The 16,972-nt window shown below is 36.4% G+C and overlaps 1 protein-coding gene across 1 annotated transcript in view; it reads left to right on the plus strand.

The window, feature by feature from the left end:
* The first annotated feature begins 1,069 nt into the window (after window positions 1-1,069).
* Window positions 1,070-16,972, plus strand: part of LOC113230828 (tyrosine-protein kinase receptor torso-like) — a 28,120-nt gene continuing 12,217 nt past the window's right edge. The window contains exons 1-6 of the mRNA XM_026464926.1: window positions 1,070-1,234; window positions 7,245-7,278; window positions 8,298-8,434; window positions 9,826-10,096; window positions 14,810-14,898; window positions 16,187-16,328. Coding sequence (XP_026320711.1) covers window positions 1,070-1,234; window positions 7,245-7,278; window positions 8,298-8,434; window positions 9,826-10,096; window positions 14,810-14,898; window positions 16,187-16,328 — 838 coding nt within the window. The remainder of the gene's footprint in view (window positions 1,235-7,244; window positions 7,279-8,297; window positions 8,435-9,825; window positions 10,097-14,809; window positions 14,899-16,186; window positions 16,329-16,972) is intronic.

Raw genomic sequence — 16,972 nt, forward strand, 5'->3', positions numbered from 1 at the left:
TTTCAACTTTAAGTATTAATTAAGGAAAAAAGTATCGGGAATCCTTTCACGGGCGGCGTTTTTGGTCATTAAACCTTCCCCCAACTACCTCCCTCAGTTCCCAGAAGCGCTAAAGCCATTCTCTTCGTCTAAATATGAATACAATAGGATCACCGAGTTGAACGATTCCAGTGAAACGTTTCGAATTAATTTTTTTGCCCTGCACTGCAGTTTCGGAAATAGGGGCCATTCAGTCACTACGTCAAACTTCAAGAAAAGAAAGGAAGGTCAATGAAGCGTAACATGAAGCGGTAAAAGTGGGCGACTGTATCTACCAGTCAAGCAACTATCTGTGATACTAAATGATAGGGCAAAAAGTCATGAAGTTTGCGTAACGTAATTCATGAAAGACCCCCGTTGAAAAGGAAAAATCGATCCTGTGCCTGCGTAAGGTTTAAGCTTTTCAAGCAATACTTAGAAGATACTTCTGGTGATACAGAATTATGAGTCCCATTTTCTCAGAAGTGACGCATCCGGGCCACCAAAAACCCCATATAAAAGCCGTAACGTCGTAGTGAGCTCACAGTTTCGATTTTGTTATAGGGGTAGGCGCAAGGTTAGGTTAGGTTAGCCTTTAGTTTTACTAAAGATTTACTCAGGATTTTTTAAACAGAGAATTAAATACATACACGGTGTAAGCAATTTAATGTAATTTCGGTAGGCGGTAAGCTATGACCGCTGGTGGCGCTATCCGGCGCCCAGTCTGATATCGTGCGGCGTAAAGCGCGCGCGCTCGCGTGTTACCTTGTGTACACGCTTTTCCCAATTTTCCACAAAGTTTCTTTCGTATAGCGATTGAATTTTTTTAAACCAAAAATAATTTTATTTAACTGAATTTCATTTTAAAAATTCAAATTTAAAATTTAAGTCGTAAAACTGTTTAGAGAAATAAAAAAGTCACATTTCGGGCGTGTGTATTTCATTCAATTCACAAAACAATTGCCTGTGAAATAAGATAAGACAAACATTACCGCGGCGAAAAGCTTACGAAAAAAATACGATAATGTCGTGTTTAAATGTAATTCTTAAAATGATAAGCGTTTTAGTGATAACGCAGCTTGCACTGGGAGAAAGTCAGCAACTTTTACAAGAGCCAATCGCGGCGAAGGAACAACTGGAGTATTTTCTCACGTACATCTGTAAATTTTTCCTCGCCATGACATTGCCTTTTGATACCTCGATGGAATTACGAAATGTAAGAAACACTTTATTTTATTTTATAGTATACTAGTTGTCTTAATAATATACTTGATTTTCAATGTGAAAATTGTTACAAAAAAATAAGTTAAATCGGTAGTTTTAATGTATAGAGACAGTGCACGTAAAAGTTGTTGCTGTGTGCACTTTATTTAATCAAGCTTTTAATTAATCAAATTTATTATTTATTTATTACATTGTCTTATTATATTATGCCCAACATTTTAGTAGTCATGTTCCGATAATGTCCGACATAGAACACAGGCGCAGACTGAAAAACAGCACTATGTTGAGGCTTCGTCCGTTTCATAAACATATATTATTAGAAATAGAAATCAGAGAAGCTCATAGTTTATTAGTACATGTAGCTGTGTGTGTGGGTGTGTGTGTATGCTTTTCTGTATATATTATACGTATGTGTTTTACGAGTAAAGTCCATTTATTTATTTATTTATCACAGAAAAACATAAAAATATAAATTATTATTTATTTCTTTATTTTAATACAGATGATATACTGAGAGAGAGAGATGAAATACTGTTACTTATTGCGACTAACATAAGAAAGTCATATTTAAAAAAACTGGTTTGTCCATTTGTCATATTCTGTTTTAAAAATTATATATTAAGTCTTAAAATTTACACACAATTGTGTTTATTAAAATTATGAGAAACTGCTAATTGTTGCATTTTCTAAACTACTCGGACATAAAACGCAATACTGTCGTAACTCAATTTTTTGTTTATAATATCTAAGTGATGGGACGAACAAGTCATGCGCCTGATGGTGAGCGACACGCCTATCCATAACAGTTCCAGTACCCATTCAGAAATTTAAAAGCTTTAAATCACAAAGATCTGAGGGGCACTGCAACTGCGCCCGACACCTTGAGACATAAGTTGACAAGTCCCATGTGCCTGTAATTTCACCAGCACCCTTGCCATTCAAAACCGGAACACAGTAATGCTGACATTACTGCTTGGCAGCAGAAATATGTAAGGTGGCAGTACTACCCCAGACGAACTCGTTCACAAGGAACTCTACTGCTATTAAAAAAAAATGGAATTAAGAAAAGACAATTTGAAAATTCAAAAAGTACTGAATGAATCTTGTTGCGGCTAATGGGTTTATTTTTATTCATACATAATTAGTAACCCACTTATAAACGGGAATATAAATTTATTGGTTCCATTCAGTAATTCAGTCATGTGAGTACTATTAAAAACCTGAGTTTCATTATAACATCTCAGATAAATATTTTTTAATGGCAGTCGAACCCCTTGTGAAAGAGTTCGTCCAAGGAAATACTGCCACCTTGCCTATTTCTGCCGCCAAGCAGTAACGTCAGCATAACTGTGTTCCGGTTTTGAATTGTAAGGGTGCTGGTGAAATTACAGGCACATGGGACTTGTCAACTTTATGTCTCAGGGTGAACGGCGCAGTGTTAGTGCCCCTCAGATCTTTGCGATTTAAAGCTTTGAGTAGCACTGCAACTGTTATTGACAGGCGTGTAGCTTACCATCAGGCGCACGACTTGTTGATCCCATCACTTAAAGTTATAAAAAAAACATTGCGCTATACCTAACCGACGAATTCGAAATTCTATGCTCTTTAACAACTTATTACCTACTCATCCTTCTAGCCGGAGCTGTGCTTCACTCGACAGCAATTTAAAAATTTCTTAACATAAATAGGTACTTAAGCCTGTAGGTGGCACGCCGGTAATGGTCAGTTATAACTTAACTAGTCGTAACATGTTTATACATGTTAAAGTCATGCCAACATCGGGCAGATGGATGGTAACTAGCATGGCATGTGTTAACACATAAATCGCTTGCCAACCACAGGTACGCCCGTTGTGGACTAAAAGTACTCTTTTAGTCCTTGTGAAAGAGCTCGTCCAGGAAAGTACAGCCACCTTACCTATTTCTATCGCCAAGCAATAATGTACGTACATCAGACACATGGGACTTGTCAACTTATGTCTCTAGAGCTCCTTGTGAAAGAGTTCGTCCAGGGTAATACTGCCACCGTACCTATTTCTGCCGCCAAGCAGTAATGTGAACATTACTGCGTTCCGATTTCGATGAGCAAGGGTGCTGGTGAAATTACAGGCACATGGGACTTGTCAACTTATGTCTCAGGGCCGCAGTGGCTGTGCCCCTCAGATCTTTGCGACTTAAAACTCTGAGTGGCACTGCAACTGTTATGGACAGGCGTCTCGCTTACCACCAGCCACACTTGTTCGTCCAATCACTTAGTATTATAAAAAAAATGTAGCATTTGTAAAAGGAAGCAGTAAATCTGCAGTAAACCGACTTTTATAGGAGAGGCATTTAACATTATTACTTTGTTATCTCAATGGCTAAACTTTCATTTTTGTACAGTAAGCATTAATTTATGTTGTCTACAGACTCATAACAATACATTCCCGTAAATGAATCTAATTCTTTTGTCTCAACATTTACGCGGAATTGATTTGGTCACTAAATTACCGAAATGGAAACTCATAATCCAATGCTAGTTATACCTAATTGCACTATCGCCGACGTTATGTCTCAGGGTGACTGTCACTGTGTCTCACATCTTTGTGGCACTGCAACTGCTATGGACAGGCGTTCCACTTACCACCATGCGCACGACGTGTTCGTCCCCTTACATAGTGTCATAAAACAACATAATTGATTAAAGTATGATATTTATTTTATTAAATATTTTTCATATACTTACTTTGATACCGTTCGGAACTTTTGGTCAACCCAATATTATATTATGTTATATTATATTATTACATACTAACATCGTAATAATGATAACACTGCCTTAAATTTACTGTCATCGCAGGCTACGCGATGCGAGCGATGTTATCGACAGGAATTGGGATAAAAATACGCTATCAGGATTATCAATAAACCCATCATATTGAGTACTGAAGGTGACCGACCCAACATAACAAACTTTTTCTAGAATTCGGAAACTTTTTATCCTAAAACATAACTGTCATATTAGTCGAATAAAAAAATTTCGTATTAATGTTTAGTAACAGCCGGTGTAAATGCAAAAATAAATTTTTATTTATTTTTTTTGTGATATGAGTGTTGCAGTTCCACTCAGAGTTTAATCGCAAAGATCTGAGGGTAGTGCGCCCTTCACCTTGAGACATAAGTTGATAAGTCCTGTAACTTAATAAGTACCCTTGCCCTTTACAATCGGAACACAGTAATTCTCACATTACTGCTTGACAGCAGAAATAGTTAACGCGGCAGCACTTCGACGACGAACTCTTTCACAAGGAGCTCTACCTACTGCTGCTACAAAATTTTAAGCAGGAAAACGTAGTCCTTGCCACCATATCTACTAGTAGTTGTCTACTGGACGTAGCTCTCTTCAAACAAAGAGTTGTTAGCCGTTGTCAATTAGCTAATGCGTTAGCATACGCAGTAAAGTTAAGATTTATTAAAATCAGTAGTATTTACTAAAATCGGAAAAATGTTTAAGTAATCTGTGGTTAACGGTGTTGGTTACGCATTACATGTACTATTTAGTAATGTATGACTGTTTATTGACCCCAATAAACTTAAAAAATTGAAAAAGTTTCATATTAATGTCTTAAAGTATATTGTGTATTAACAGCGGTAAATAATGAATTACGAACGAGACTATAAGCGCCCAGTAACACGACGCGAAAGGTAACCTATCACAAACTCTATTTTTTCCGAAATAACGTTTGTTCGAATTTTCGTTATACCGAAAACCGAGTTATAATGAAACCTTTGTTCTTTCTGGATATGTTGGATGTTTAGCACAAAGACATGATTAGGTTAGGTTAAGTTAGGTTTAAAAAAAAAACATTTTTCTCTCAAAATTACTTTCAAGGTCGTGAACGTTATTTCTGGAAAATGTCATTTCGAAATACTGATAGGTAATCGACGCAAAAGCTTTCGCGCGGCCGCCGCGCAGCGACCGCCCAGTTACCACGCTTTCACACTACTAATTTTCTTGAAATCACTGATTATTGTAATTCCATTTAGACTCCACTGAGATTATATTCCAATTATGATAATATTTGTTATTCTACTAAAATCTAGTTGAAATGACAGTTGAGACTCAATAGATTGTCAATGAAATGGCGGTGATGGCACTCTTCCATGGAAATTACTATTCATCTCTTAATTTTTTCCTCGTTTATTCAGCAAATGTATTCTCTTTATTACCAAATATCGACGCCTTACTTTCTCAAACTCGTATCTTATAAAGATCAATTAATTATTCAGGAGATGGCAAAACTTGACAAATTTGAATGCATTACTTGAAACCCTTTAAGAATAGGTAAAAGTCAAAAATACGTAAGTATGAAGGAAATGTAATGTGAAATCGGCTTGCAAAATTTATATGTATTTAATCCAGTTTTTGCATTTCAGTAACTTCGTGTTTTAAGATACGAGTTTGAGAAAGTAAGGCGACTTCGCCACGCCAATAAAGATAATTAAAATAAATAATTTAAAAAAAGAATACCAAACAATTGCAATGGTAGTTGAGCTGACAAGCACAACACGTAACTTTTAGCAAAATACCAAACGTACAAAATCCTACCATTGGCACTATATAGACAACTGAGATAATTTCAAATTAGCACACTTGGTGCTCTGTTTTTATGGTCACGTTGGTTTGTTCGAGAAAACAAATATACGCGACTTAAATCCGAAAGATAGTCGTCATTCCAAAATGTAACGCATTTAGGTACTCTTAAAGTTTTAGTCATTTTGTGTTCGAACAGAATATGTAATACTGCATATTGACACGAGGCAACATTAAAATTCAATCGAGACGGAATCCATTTACAGACACTTCCATTGGAGCTGAATTTTTTTGTCTTAGTTGGGGAATTATTTCTTACGTATGTACACGTGTCAACACAAGTACAGTCGATGGCCTAAGATACCTGACCCCCTAGCCGGTCTTTGGTTATGAGAGCCTTCTTACACATTCAACTGAAAAGTCTTAAGAAATGCCAGCTTTATGGTTCCAATTTGTATTTATGTAATATAATTACTCAAATTGACGTCATTTACCAAATTATAATACCAAATAATAATAAATTTACGGCTCCCACGTAAAAGGTTACGTTTTACTTAACACTTTTCTTTACACTTTTCCTTTTCTTCTGTTTGAGACGCCATCTCCTACCGGAGGTCGGCTGTCATTAGTGCTATCTGTATTTTCGACACAGCTGCACAAAACAAGGATCATGTGCTCAGGTTGAACCGTGACCGGAGCTTCTTAACCCACGAAGTACGCTTTCTTCCAGGTAGTCGTTTTTCTTTACGCTTATCTGAACCAAATAGTTTAGGGCATCAACTGCACATACAATTGGTCATGTTCAGTCATTACCAAAAGCAGTTGAACAGCTAGTCAGTGGCGTAGCGTGGGGGGTACAGAGGCGGCGGTGACCAGTTAGTCAAAATTATTTATTTTTTACTTCAAAATTAAGAAATAAATAATTCCACTATTTGAGAAAACGATATCCTGAACAACACAAAGGTGGCGACGGCAGGCAACACAAAAACACAATTGGGCCGACTCGGCCCGAACGAACTACTTTTGTGATTCACTAATCAATCAATTACGGCGAAGCGCGCTGTAAACTGTTTACGGCAGTAGGACAGATATCCGGCTGCGGAAATATCCAGCTATCCAGCCTAAATGCTCGCCAAATATCCGGTATCCGACCAAATCACTAATAATAACACGCACACACTCATAACCCCGCACTAGAGAAACCCTGTATCGCGGGTGCCATGGACACACACATAGACGACCACAAATTACACCCAAACTCACGAGAGAAATAAATATAGGCCATACAAACGTGTCTCTCGGCCCGGGAATCGAACCCGGGACCTCTACGTGGCAGTCGACAGGCCATTTGATAGTTTATTTAGTTTATAATTTGATAGACGTACTGAAAAATAATCTCACCTATATCCTTTTTTCTTTTTGTTGTTCAGGATCAAACGGAGTACTGCAAGAAGAATTATTTCGGTAAGTGAATTGTTTCAATAAGTTTTGTTCCTTTGGTAGGATGAAGGCACATACATGTGATCATATGTCAGAAGTGCTTTATCACACGAAAGTCATATAAATAAAGACGACTTCACACGGCCCGTAGCCCGTCTCGCGGCCCTTGGAAACGCGCCGTGGAAAGAGGGCTGCCCGAGCGCGCCCGTGCTCGCCCGTGGCGGCCTGTTCAGATCCGTCGCTCTAGTCGGTAACTTCAAAGGCGCGGCTGAAGAGGCCATTTCATATATATATATTCATTAATGTCCTATTTAAACATAAAGTTATATGAAAAATAACTTTTGGATAAGACAAAATAGATTTTTTTTAAATAACGTACGCAATACTGGCCATATCAAAACTTTGCCTTCATATTGAACCAAAACATTGCACGACCGTCATAAGACCGTATAGTATTTTGTAATAAAGATATTACAAAATACTGTACTAGGATCTTTCAGCTTGTTATCAAGGCTAAAGAAATTGCTTAGATTTTCAACAGAAATGTCTTATTTTGCGAAACACAACTTGTAACGGCTAGATTAAATCCTATAAAGTCTAATGTGCAAAGTAAGTTATGGTTATCAAGGCAAAAGAAATTGCTTAGCTTTTCAATAGAAATGTCTTATTTTGCGAAACACAATTTGTAACGGCTAAATAAAATCCTATAAAGTCTACTGTGCAAAGTAAGTTATGTGTATGTATGTATCTTTTTATGTTATTAACCTCAAAATGACAAAGAACCGAAAATTCTGTTTTCCAACATTTTCTCAAAATGCTGTTTTTGATATTACAGTGTATTGGTTTGACAAGGTAGGGGTACCAAATACGAAAGATTTATATTCGATATCTAATATACACTAGTTATATTAGATATATTTCGTACGTACTTTTTTGAAACTTTTATATATTATATATTTTATATATAAATTGTTATTACTCTGTATACGCTAACAATTATTTATTGTCATTATTTATAAAAATCCAACAAATTTCATTTACAGGATCGAAAGACCCACAATTACCACCGCCTTCGAAAATAGAGGATTGGTGTCAATCAAAAGGTGAAGTCAATTTTATGATAAACCCGTTAGACAAGTGGCAATTAGTTATATTAGTACCGGATGATGAATATTTATTGGTGAGTACATTGACCGAGTATAAAATTTTCATGTATAAAAAAGTATAATTCATTATATATTTTTTTTACATGAAAATACCGGACATTGCTCAGACACTTCATCGCGCGTGACACAGCAATAAGGTACACGGTCTATCCTACGCTATTAGCCATTACACGGACGCTCTTTCCGTTGTAACAAAAACGAACTGATTTCAAACACGTAATCGCGCAAGATTGCGCGTGCAGACTTTCCCGCGCTCAATCCTGTACGCTCCTGATCACGCGCGATAGAGTGACTGTGTAAAGCAGGCTATTAGTACCTAAATATATAATAAATCGTCCACACACACTCACATCCCCTCACATATATATAAAGCCACCACCACAAGCCACCGAAACAATGAATTTATTTCAAATTTCCCGATTGCATTTCTTTTTAATTTATTTTTTAAATTAAAAACTTTGATGAAAGAATCGACATCTTACTGTGGTCGTGGTGGACAATTATCAGATATAAGTTTTTCATTCATAATTGCCAAACCTTACTTTTTTTTAATACGATAAAAATGTATTGTTTTATGGTCATTGTCATCTAAATTTATTGTTTTATTTTGATTTAAAAAACAAAGTTCTTTTGAAAAACCTTTATATATACATACACATTTACACACACACTTAAAATCACACATATACTCAAACAATTACTACTACAAACAATATTTTTCTTTTTTATTCTTATGTTTTTTTTATTTGTAAACTTTACTTTAAATAGATAATTTAGTTATCGCAATTGTCACTGTACAAATATATAATACCAAGTTGCAAATTTCTATTTTCCAAGGGGTGGAATACTGGTGACCTGAAATACAGACCTTACGTCTAGATGACGCACCAGTCTCCCACAGTATAATTCTTGTTTTTATGTATTGTTCTTGACATCATGCCCAATGTACCTATATTGTGGTGAGAAAATAAACAAACTTATAATAATTATGTGGTTTAGTATCATTTAAAGTAATATTATAGAAAAAAAAATTTAATGTGCGTTAGCACATTTGCTTTGATAGAGAGATTTGAGCCTCATTTTATAATCATGCTCCGTATTACTATTTACAAAGGTCGATATTTTATTCTTAAATGATTCGTTTTTGACTTTTATTTTCGACTATTTTCAGGACTTTATATGATCGAATAAAGTACATGCTATCGTGTTAACGATTAGCACGTTCTTTAGTTCGTTTCGTTTCTCCTTCGGTGACTCACCTTAATAAAACGTCATAAAGCCTGAAAACCACGTCACACGCAAATTCGCGAACAATAATAATTAATGAATAAAAAAATAAAATAAAAAACAGGCTATCATTACATTGTATAATTAATCATATTAAAGGTCGATTCATATCTTTCAGATAAACCACAAATTTTTAAATGCAAGCGAAACCATTGGTAAATTAGAAACTACGTCAGAAAATAAATCTACAATTTGGACAACCGTACTAAACGATGATGGAACGTCGTCTCTATGGCTTCGAGGCCCGGAAGTACCACCCTGGAGCGCGCAAGTGGAAAAAGTGATGTGCAAAGATGATGTTATTACAGTAAAAATTGAGGAGCCAACGTTTCACTACATACCTGGCAGTCGTTCAGTAGATGTTACTTTTAAATGGAGTTTTTCTAAGGGTAAGTACGAGCAACTTACTACATATGAAATTTGTCCTTTTGGTATAATAAAGTGATCACATGTGATCGATACGTCGATACTTTTGTCACATGAAAGATCATGCCCACCAAAGTATAAAAATCATATCTACCCACGGCGTACAGAAATGACATATGGCTAGATTTATATAAGAAAAAATGTGTACTTTACAACGGTCTGTGTCGCTTTGCAGTGGGTAGTGGAAATTATGGAATAAAAAGAAATATTTTTATATAAAAAATGTAGGTAACTTAGTGCAAAATATTTGTGTGTTTTGTACTTATTGTTGATCACCCAGAGAATGATTTCGGTCTTACTCCTACTACAACTGACCGCGCTGGATTCGCGTACGAGTGTGATGTTTAATTTGACAGAAAGTCTGACATATTGTCAGAAGGTATTGGTAGTAGGTTATTACCTATTTAGGGTTTTCACACAATCATAAATATGTTTAACAATAAATCCTTATTGCCCTGTTACATGTTAACCCGTAGATTTTCAATATTTTTTTACAGAAAATAAAAATAGGTTTGTAAGTGCATAATTTAAAACTAATGTGGTTTTTGTACGCAAACCGGGTCATATTACGGGCCATGATTGTTGTCATCTTGCAGATGTGGATTTATTGCACCAAGCGTGCGAATTTCTGTATTGTTCCTTTCTAAAGCGCAGGCCACACCGTGATTGAAGCTCAGCTAACTTAGCTTAACTCACGCAGCCGGGGCATCTAGTCATACTTCGGTTTTCACCACGAACTAAGCTAACCGGGACGGGTACGCTATCGCTAGTTCGCGCCTCCACCAACGGCTGCCCGCGCCCAGCGCAGCCTCTCCCCGAGAAGGGAGACATAACGGTCTCCCGACTCCAAAATCAAAAGCTCACCGAACACCAGACGAGCCTCCTATCTCGGGCCTCTCCATGCCGAGCAACGAACTCCCCCGAGTCCGCTACCCAGGGGCCATGGGGGCCAGGACAAACATCCTCCCAACTGTGAAGTTCAGAGAATGCTCCCCAGCCCCGCGGCGGATCTGTTGGTAGGCCTCCGCCGCAACACCCTACGTGCATCCGCGTGGACTCTCCGAAGAGAGTCTTTTAGAGCGCCCACCGCACAGGCCAATCACCCAAATACGGCCGTGGATGATAGGACGAGCGGCAACGACACACCGATACGTCTCTTCCCCCACGGCCCCACCGCCACTGCATCTACACTCGAAGCGGTGCAGCCCACCAGAGTCGCGGAGGACAGGCGACGAGCGGTAACGACACACCGACACGTCTCTTCCCCCGTGACCCTCATCCCCGCATACGTCCGAGCGGACCCGCTCGCCCTGGACCAAGACGAGCTCGCGCGGTACGCCCTCCTCCTCGGACCAGCCTAGCTCCATCAGCCGGACTATGGGTTCCTCTTAGCTTCACCGAGGGATGAAATCGACCACGGCTACTAGAGGCCCAAAAACAAGGCGGGAAATAATTGGAGAGGATATTCTTACATGAGTTACTACTTACTACGTATTTTCTTACCTTAGCAATGCATGCAACTACGTGAGCAAAGGTTACTTAGCTTAGCTTCGTTCGCGGAGTGACCTGCGCTTAAAGTTTGCAATTGACGCAATGATTCAGAGAATGAAAGACATATTGTCATACCTCATGTCAATGATTATTTCATACATGGAATTACACTAGTACGCTTCGTCTTCCGTTTTCAACGTACCTAACATTTACGTCTTACATCTTGTGTTTTCCATTGTGCTAGACGTATACGTGTGTATAAGGCTTAAACAGAAAAACTTAAGACGTCAACGTTTTGACGCTTTATACCAGAAACGCAACATGTTCAACGGACACAATAACATATTAACAGAATGCCAGATTAGCAAAATGCCAGATTCTCAGAAAGCAATTCTTGTTGCACCGATCGTAATTGTAGTGTGTTGGTACCAATGATCGACATATTAAGGGAAGCTTGTCTTTACATTTGAAATAACTTTTCTGTTTTTAAACATATATCAATAATGATTTACTTGGCAAATACAATCCTTAAGAAAGATCATGTTGTAGTATGTTTCATAAAAGCAACTCTTACAATTATTTAAAAAAACCTAAACTAGAATTTCTCTAAATCTCAGGGAGCAGAGGAAAATTTCTTAATCTTCGATTTGATTTTAGAGGGGTATATCCACTTTAAAGTTAAAAATAAAATATTGTATGAGTAACTACACCGATATAGAGTCATTTCATGTTTTTGTATTAAATGTAAATGTAAGTGTTTAGTGTTTAGTTTAGTATTAGATTTGTTATCCAACGTCAAATTTGTCAGACGTGACACACCTTTAAACCCCTCAAGGGTTTCAGTGTCGTATAAACGAATATAAAAATGTATATAAGTTAATAAATAAATAATAAATAATAAATAAATATTCAAGCGTAGGCACTAATCAGAAACATAAAACAATAAAGTTTCCCCGATAGATAAAAATCACAAAATGACCTCTAATTTTCACATTTTTTCGATTCATCCTCGAAATGCTATAGGTTATTAGGACAAAAATTAGACAATTAATTATATTTATGCATGATCGAGAACTGTCACTACGGACTTTTTTAAATCCCTTTAGTTTTAGAGTTATTCCGCTAAAACGAATTTGGTACTTTTAATGCGCAAAATTCAACATCTCCTGTCGCATATCACGCGAACTTCAGGCATATATTTGTTTCACAAATTTGGGCGGAGCCAACGTCAAAACTTTTTTGGCATGCTCCCTCTTAAATATTCTACGAACGAAATTAATCGATATTTTTTTAAGCTTAAATAAAGGAGTTATACAGTGTGTTGATTTCCATTCTCGACGTATTTAAGAAATTAATAATAGAAATAATGCTATATCATTTGAAAATTAAAAAAATATATATTCTCTTCAATATTCTGGCTAATTGTATCTAGTAAAGTTTTGCAAAATTGTCCCTAAATCGTGTTCCCCGCGCGAGTGCAGTGACCCCACCACCCGCTTCACCGAGCGATACGTAATCTTTGTCGACCGCTCATTTACCAATTTTTTAAAATATGATTATGCACTAGTAGGTATATTATTATTTACTAATTATATACATTAATTAGAAAAGTTGACTGAAAAAAGTTTTTTGTAACTTAGATTTGGTACTTACCAACTTTAGGTTACATGGAAGTATTGCTAGAAGTAACTAGCTCCACAGAGTTTTGCACGTGAGTTTCGTTTCAACTTCCTTAGAACAAATTCTACTGCACAACTTTGAAAGCAGAGACGATTTTTGCTTGCAATTCTTCGACACTCGTAATCTCCTTCGCGTAAACTAATATTTCACAATATGCCATAAAAATAGTCACGCGCTTGCACTTGATGATAATGCAGGTTCTCGTGAACCTGGTAGCAGTTCTTTTTTGCACTAACTCTTGTTTACGTACCAAACCACGTGACATTTCGTGAGAGACTAGCTAACAGATCACTAGTATTGCGGCGGGTTCGACTATCCTAACTTGTGCGCTGCTTTTGAAATAAGAATTTAGGATTTTTTTTCAGGTGTTCAGTTTCAGATATAGAATGACCTCTATAAATATGGCGATAATGCAAATCAACTCATTGTATAAATATAACTTTACTGTAAAACACCAACCTCAAAAGTTTGCTAAACCGTTTTCACTCTGTTCGTTACTAAACAGTAACTGAAAGGCATATGCAAGTTCTTGTCAAAACGAATCATATGAGCTTAACACAAGGTAGCTGCTGTAACTGTTGAAGACTGCTATTTCCATCGTTTTATCTCTTTATAAAAAAAATTATAATACCATTAGGCTTATTGAATATCACGGTGTTTTGCTACCATAATATTCAATTCTTTTTTGTGAAATTACTTCACTAAGTAGTTTGTTATAATTATACAAAGATTGAACACAGAAATTCAGTTGGATTCGAACCAATGCCTTCGCCATACCGTGGTTGACGCTCTCCCAACTGAGCTACGGAACGAACCTGTAGACCTTATGAATTTTTCTATGCGCTTGTTGCAGATCATTGGCTTTTAATAACTTTTTGCCGTAGCGCTATCTATGAGGAATCTATGAAAGTTTTTCTTCAATCTTAGAGGTACCTTTACGGCTACCAGCGGCTTTCCAGAGATGTCGCTTTAATCATTAAAATATTATTAAATTTATTTAATATCACGATGTTTTAACATGACAAATGGTAAAGACAATCGAATGCTTTTTTTGAGTCCGATTTTTGTATTAATAAATAAAATAATATAATTTTATAATTTTTTGAGGCGAAAAATAATGTTTTCGCCGCGGTAGCCTAATGATTTGATCTACTGCCTCTCAAGCAGAAGGTCGTGGGTTCGAATTCGGAATCACACGTCTGAGTTTCTCGGAATTTATGTGTGAAATTTAAATTTAATTAGAAATTTACCATGTGCTTTTCGGTGAAGGACAACATCGTTATGAAACCCAACCCTCGGAAAACGTGTAAAGTCCCCACCCCGCATTGGAACAGCGTGGCGGACTATGGCCGAAACCCTCGTCTGAAAGGAGACCCGTGCCGTACCCAGCAGTGGGACGTCTAAAAGGGTTGATAATGACGATGACGATTTTTCGCCACTATATTTAATTATTTTTAGTTAAAACCGAAATACTCGTTCGATTAACTTGAAATATAAATTTTCAGTGCCCACACTTGTTTCTACGATAGAAGTGACAAACGACTGCTATATAGACAACTTCATAAATGGAAATTACACCAAGAAGACAATTGGGGTAAATGATTACTTTTAATCTAATATTTATAAACATCGATTGACTTTTATTATTGATAATGCTAGCGTAATAATACGTAGTAACTAGAGATAAATCATTTTTGTCACTGATTAATTTATCTTATTATTTATTTATTATTTTATCACATCATTATGTCAATATTTATTTTATTAATTTATGCAACCGATCTCTTAGATAGATTACTCAGTAGTAAACATATTACAGTAGTATATATATTTCAGCACAATCTCCTCTGACAATAATTGTCATTTTAAAGCCGTGGTAGCCTATTAATTGGCCTATAACCACCTTTAACCCAAATACGTCCACGCTGGGTTCTCTTCTAAGAAGAAGATTCAGGTCATCATCCCGACCCAAAGAAAGTTGGGGATTATATACGTCTAAGTTTTCTAGACCTTCTTTGATATGTAGATTTAATAGATAGATATATAGACTATATACACTTTATTGCTGTATATATATACACTTTATTGCTCACACACAAGAACAAGAACAGTACATGAACAACTTAAAACTAATGTGGGCAAAGGCGATCTTATGGCTAAGAGCGATCTCTTCAAGACAACCCTTGAGGTAGAGGAAAGCCAATCGGACAGGGAGAAGAAATGTGCCAATTTACAAGTAAAAATTAATTGAATTATACATACATAACTTCCATTATAATTTATCAAATACTTAATAAATAAATAACGGTTTACTATACCTACATAAATATATGTATAATTAAATATACCTAAATAAACTTATATTTACTAATAAATATATGCACGTTGCAAACTAGGGTCGTGTTAAAAGATATTTACGCAATCAGGTTTTGATAATAAGCAGCGACTTAGAATGTCGAATTTCAGATGGGAGATCGTTCCACAATTGTGCAGCCTCCTTAGGTTGTTTTTTAATTAAGTTGTTTTCTCTTTTATTGAATTTTTTTAATTCAGGAAACTTAATTCCATCTATCGAAAAACTCGGTCAAGTAGGAAACGAATTCCGAACCTAGGACACTAGAAGCGAACGTTCACTGAACTACTGCGTTTTTTTGTGATACCAAATAACGGGACGAACAAGTCATGCGCCTGGTGGTAAGCGACACGCCTGTCCATAGCAGTCGTCGTGCCATTCAGAGCTTTCAAGTCCGAGGTGTCTGTAGTTTCACCAGCACCCTTGTCCTTCAAAACTAAAACGCAGTATTACTCATATTACTGCGTGGCGGCAGACCTAGGTAGACGTTTTCGTTTAATTACTAATAATATTCATTAACTGTTTTCAGACAACCCTTCATACAACAACAATTACCAACATGGTAATGGATACAGAATGCACATTCACTATAAAAATTAATGACAATAAATTCGTTCATAGCTACAATACACCATCGTGTTATGATTTTACAGCTGAAGGTTGTCGTCCAGGTAAGTGTCCTTTTGATAACGCAGAATATCACAAAAAAAATTGTTTTCTTATTCATAGATTCCTTTTTCCTTTTTTTTTTGTTTTTGACGATCTCGGTGACCCAACACTTTGCACCAGGGTTGTTGCTGATGCTGATTTTATGTATTTAAAAAAGATAAATGCGAAAAATGTACTTTCTTACTGAATCTGTCTACATTCTATTTTCGTTGGAATTGTAATAAAATGTTTACATACATTTCACAAAAAAATAATTTAATATCAATTCGACACAAATTTAATTACAGATAATAGCGACATCTTTAGCCAGGGTTGGTAGCTGTAAAGTTTTAAGTTACCTAACTGGTTTACGAAATAGTTTCATAGATTTCTCATAGATTGCGTTACGGCTAAAAAGTCGTTGAAAACAAATATAAAGATCCGACAAACAAGCACACAGAAAGTCATCAGGTCCGCTGGTTCATTCCGTGGCTTAGTTGGCATAGCATCTAGCACGGTTTGCTAGAAGCTCAAAGTTCGAATTCGGCCGGATCGAAGGAATTTTTTCTGAGTGTTCGATCTTTGTATTAATGTTTCCATGTAGATTGATTCTTTTGTCCTATATCCTAGCTTTATCGTTGTGGAATTTTATCAAAGTTATCTAAGT

The sequence above is a fragment of the Hyposmocoma kahamanoa genome, unplaced genomic scaffold (assembly GCF_003589595.1).
Source record: "Hyposmocoma kahamanoa isolate Upper Pololo Valley unplaced genomic scaffold, ASM358959v1 64, whole genome shotgun sequence".
Taxonomy (NCBI): domain Eukaryota; kingdom Metazoa; phylum Arthropoda; class Insecta; order Lepidoptera; family Cosmopterigidae; genus Hyposmocoma; species Hyposmocoma kahamanoa.